Source organism: Colobus angolensis, unplaced genomic scaffold (genome assembly GCF_000951035.1).
Source record: "Colobus angolensis palliatus isolate OR3802 unplaced genomic scaffold, Cang.pa_1.0 Scaffold200, whole genome shotgun sequence".
Taxonomy (NCBI): Eukaryota; Metazoa; Chordata; class Mammalia; order Primates; family Cercopithecidae; genus Colobus; species Colobus angolensis.
In genome coordinates this window covers 1,354,128-1,359,562 of record NW_012115156.1, presented here as the reverse complement: position 1 = coordinate 1,359,562, position 5,435 = coordinate 1,354,128, and the positions used below count along the sequence as shown (strand labels likewise).

General features: G+C 36.0%; 1 protein-coding gene across 1 annotated transcript; it reads left to right on the top strand.

Moving 5' to 3' along the window:
• The first annotated feature begins 292 nt into the window (after positions 1 to 292).
• GK2 (glycerol kinase 2) lies at positions 293 to 2,225 on the top strand. Its single transcript, XM_011941734.1, has one exon. It carries the CDS (start codon positions 380 to 382, stop codon positions 2,039 to 2,041), a length of 1,662 nt encoding a protein of 553 aa, XP_011797124.1. The 5' UTR covers positions 293 to 379; the 3' UTR covers positions 2,042 to 2,225.
• The last annotated feature ends 3,210 nt before the right edge of the window (positions 2,226 to 5,435 follow it).

The following is a 5,435-nucleotide window of genomic DNA, read 5'->3' as shown; positions in this document are numbered from 1 at the left end:
ATACCTTTGAATATTACTATGAAATATATTTCGGATGTTCAAATTTGGAAGAATTCATCTCCAACAGACCTGCACTACTAAAAAGGAAAATGATAACGTAGAGATATAGATCCACACAAAAGAATGGACACTGGTGACTGTAATTACATGGATAAATACATGATTAAAAAAAAAAAAACCTTGAATCTCAGAAGACAACTGAGTGGCTGGGTGTAAGGCCTGGGCTGGAAGGGTGGGGTGAGAAGGCGCCGCGCCAGATAAAGGGCAAAGGTTGCCTTGCGCCTGCGCCTTGTGTTCCTGACTGGCTGCGCTCCCTGCCCCCAACACCACCGTCGTCTGGGAAACGGTCCCAGAGCTGCTGAGCCGACCTACTGGTGTCATGGCAGACCGGAAGACAGCAGCTGTGGGGCCGTTGGTGGGAGCGGTGGTCCAGGGCACCAACTCCACTCGCTTTCTGGTTTTCAGTTCAAAAACAGCGGAACTACTTAGTCATCATAAAGTGGAATTAACACAAGAGTTCCCAAAAGAAGGATGGGTGGAACAAGACCCTAAGGAAATTCTTCAGTCTGTCTATGAGTGTATAGCGAGAACGTGTGAGAAACTTGACGAAATGAATATTGATATATCCAACATAAAAGCTGTTGGTGTCAGCAATCAGAGGGAAACCACTGTAATCTGGGACAAGTTAACTGGAGAGCCTCTCTACAATGCTGTGGTGTGGCTTGATCTAAGAACCCAGACTACTGTTGAGGATCTTAGTAAAAAAATTCCAGGAAATAGTAACTTCGTCAAGTCTAAGACAGGCCTTCCACTGAGCACTTACTTCAGTGCAGTAAAACTTCGTTGGATGCTTGACCATGTGAGAAACGTACAAAAGGCTGTTGAAGAAGGTAGAGCTCTTTTTGGTACCATTGATTCGTGGCTTATCTGGAGTTTGACAGGAGGAGTCAATGGAGGTGTGCATTGTACAGATGTAACAAATGCAAGCAGGACAATGCTTTTTAATATCCATTCTTTGGCATGGGATAAAGAGCTATGTGACTTTTTTGAAATTCCAATGGACCTTCTTCCAAATGTCTTCAGTTCTTCTGAGATCTATGGCCTAATTAAAACGGGGGCCCTGGAAGGTGTGCCAATATCTGGGTGTTTGGGGGACCAGTGTGCTGCATTAGTAGGACAAATGTGCTTCCAGGAAGGACAAGCCAAAAACACCTATGGAACAGGTTGCTTCTTACTATGTAATACAGGTCGTAAATGTGTGTTTTCTGAACATGGCCTTCTGACCACAGTAGCTTACAAACTAGGCAGAGAGAAGCCAGCATATTATGCACTGGAAGGTTCTGTTGCTATAGCAGGTGCTGTTATTCGTTGGCTAAGAGACAATCTTGGAATTATAGAGACCTCAGGAGACATTGAAAAACTTGCTAAAGAAGTAGGAACTTCTTATGGCTGTTACTTTGTCCCAGCCTTTTCAGGGTTATATGCACCTTATTGGGAGCCCAGTGCAAGAGGAATACTCTGTGGTCTTACTCAGTTTACCAATAAATGTCATATTGCTTTTGCTGCATTAGAAGCTGTTTGTTTCCAAACCCGAGAGATTTTGGAAGCCATGAACCATGACTGTGGAATTCCACTTCGTCATTTGCAGGTAGATGGAGGAATGACTGACAACAAAGTTCTTATGCAACTGCAAGCAGATATTCTGCATATTCCAGTAATAAAACCCTTTATGCCTGAAACAACTGCACTAGGAGTTGCCATGGCAGCAGGAGCTGCAGAGGGAGTAAGCATTTGGAGCCTTGAACCCCAGGCTTTGTCGGTTCTCAGGATGGAACGATTTGAACCACAGATCCAGGCCACAGAAAGTGAAATTCGTTATGCCACATGGAAGAAAGCTGTAATGAAGTCAATGGGTTGGGTTACCAGTCAGTCTCCTGAAAGTGGTGATCCTTCTATCTTCTCTAGTATGCCTTTGGGATTTTTTATAGTGAGTAGCATGGTAATGCTAATTGGAGCAAGATATATCTCGGGTATGCTGTAATAATACCAGCCATGGAGTCCCAAGGTGTAAACATTTTACATAATGAAAGCATACAGCAGTTCTGCCTCTTAATATAATGACACTATTATAGACTCTGATTTTGTTTATAAACCACTTGCTACATGACCCATGAAAACCCTGGACTTGTGACCTGAAATAAAGAAAATACGTTAGAATAGCACTGCAGAGATATTGAGTGTGTTTTTTAACATCTCCAGGGTTGGGCCAGCCATCTTGAAGGCTGACCCCCTCGATCCATAACATTCTGCCCCATTCTTTCTAAAATATAGGCTATTAAGGTTGTATTCATGGAATCTTTTTATCAACTATCCTCTAACACTTATGGACCCAGATTTGGTTCTTTGTGTTACACACACTTGATTAAGAGCTGTAATTAATCTGCTAAAATTAAGGGACTTTTTGTCACTGTTATTCTTGTTTTTAATAGGCTACAAGTCCTCCTTTCTACATATTAGAAAAACTACATCTTCACTGAATGTTTAAGGGAAATATTTGCTAAATTCTTACAATAGACATTTAGTATTTTCATAGGTTAGATATTTTCCTGTAAAATATTTTTCAGATTGAAATTTGTCAGACAATTTACATGTTCTCACTAATTACTATTTTACTGAATTATTGTGTGAATCCTTGAGGGACAGGGACACTATTTCCCTTTTTTATATCATGTCTATATCATATAGAGTAGCTCATTTATAAGAAAAAAGTACATTGTAGTCAGTAGATTATAACATGGATGGTCCTAAATACTGTAAGGTAAACAGCTGTATTCATTTTGGGGCAATGTGTATACATATTATTTATCAGGAGAAACCAACAAAGGCAGTATTTAAAATTTAAGTATGTTTTATGATGCTACAAAAAGTATGTTATGATTGCACCAATATTTCTTATAACTTACCCTTTTAATATATTAGCTGGATATATGCTGGGAAAAAAACACTGAAATATTTCAGCAAATATTGCTTTCAAGTAGGAAAAAACAAATGACTGTTCAAACAAAATTAATAATATAGTATGAAATTTCAGCATGTCTAAAAGAAAACAATAGCAAAGAAGGGGATAAATGAAGGTGTAGTAGTTTGAGACTCATATATTCTGTGGGAAATGATATATCACTTGAAGTTATAGTGATAATGAAAGATATATACTCTAAATCCTGAAAGAACAAAACAAAATGTTATAATTAAAAATATACATTAGAACTATGAAAATATTTAATTCTAAATAAGATACAAAACAGATGAGGAACAAAGAAAAGGTAGGAAAATATATTTAACCCTAACCATACCAACAAGCACATTAAATGCAAATGATTTGGTTACCCCAATTAAAAAAGGAAACTTGTTAGATTTAAAAAGCAAGACCAAAATATACACTGCCTCCAAGAAACATACTTTACACATAAAGGAAAAAATAGGTCAAAAGTAAAAGGATAGAAAATGGATATACCATGTTAATAACAATCAAAAAGAAATATCAGACAGTAAATTTCAAAGCAAAGAACATTAAAAGTGATAAGATCATTTGCAGTGACAATGGGATAAATTCAAGAGGACATAACAATTCTAAATATTTATGCACCTCATGATGGAGCATCAAAATACATAAAATCTTATAGAACTGAAAGGAAAAATAAAAAATTGTGCAATTACAGGAAGATATTTCAATACCTCTCCCTCAATATTTGATAGAAAAAGTAGTTAAAAATTTACTAAGACATGGATTTTAACAATACTATCAAACAACTTGACTTCATTGACATCTATGGAAAATGCCACCCAACAATAGGAGAATATATATTCTTTTCAAGTGCACAGTGAACATTTACCAAAATAGACCATATAGAGCCAAAAAGCAAGCCTCAAAAAATTAAAAAAGATTTCTAACAAAGTATGGTGTCTGAGCACATTAGAATTATAAATCGACACTAGAAAAATCTTTAGAAAAGTCCCCAAACATTTGAAAACTAAATGAAAAACTTTAAAATAATTGATAATTAAAGAGGTAAAGAGGGAAAATAGAAAGTATCTGGAACTGAGTAGAAATGAAAGCACAACATGTTAAAATTCATGAGAGATTGTTAAAGCAGTACTTAAAAAGAAATTTATAGAACTAAATGCCTGTATTAGAAGGGAGAAAAGGTCTTAAATCACTAACCTCTGCTTCTACCTTAAGAAACTATAAACAGAGTAATAAATTAAGCCCAAGCTAAATAGAAGAAGTAAAGAAATAGTAAAGATGACAGCAGTAGTAATCGATTAATTCTAAAGAAGATACAAAACAGATATAGAAAATAGAAAACAATCACAAAATGGAAAAACTGATATAACCAAAACTTCGTTCTTTCAGAGTGTGAATATGATAAACTTTTAGTCTCCGCTACTAGAAAAAAAGAAGAGAAGACAAAAATTATCAATATCAGGAATGAGAATGACATTACTACTACAGGTCCTGTAGGATATTAAGCATAGTAAAATGAGAATATAGAAATATTATGAAAACCTTATGCCAGTAAATTTGATGACTTGGATAAGGTGAACACATTCATTGGAAAACGCAAACTTCTTAAACTCAGGAAAATATAGATAACCAGAATGGATGTGGCTCCAGTGGTGCAATTGGTTAGCGCGCAGTACTTATAAGATAACCAGAATGGCTCTGTATCTGTTAAAAATATTAAATTTCTAGCTGAAAACCCCTCTTACAAAGAAAACCTCAAGCTCAAGTGGCTTCTTTCACACTTATAAGGAAGACATAATGTCCATTCTACACAAATTTTTCCGGAAGACTGTAAAGAAGGGAAGTCATTCTATGAGGCCAAGTTTATAGCATTATCCTGGTTCCAACACCAGGAAAAGAAGATGTTACAAGAAAAAACAACTGTGGAACAATATCTATCATAAACATGGATGCAAAAATTCTAAACAAAATTTTAGCAAAATTAGTTTATCAATATTTGAAAAGAATACTACATCATGACCAAGTTGAAGGAATGTAACAATAGGATAACGAGTCACTCTAATTAGAAATATCAATGTACTTCACCAGATTAACAAACTAAAAAAGAAAAACTACATGAGATATAAACTACACAGTAACCAGAATACTTAAAAAACAAAACAAACAAAAAAAGAGTGACTCTACCAAATGCTAGTAAAGATGTAGAAGAACTTGCCTTTCATATGTTTCTTGTGAAAATGTAAAATAGTATAAGCATTTTGGAAAACAGTTTGAGAATTTCTTCAAAAATTAAATATACAGGCCGGGCGCCGTGGCTCAAGCCTGTAATCCCAGCACTTTGGGAGGCTGAGACGGGCGGATCACAAGGTCAGGAGATCCAGACCATCCTGGCTAACACGGTGAAACCCTG

What these genes read in the sequence shown, in the direction of transcription:
- GK2 (XM_011941734.1), top strand. Translation starts at nt 380, where the DNA reads ATGGCAGACCGGAAGACAGCAGCTGTGGGGCCGTTGGTGGGAGCGGTG.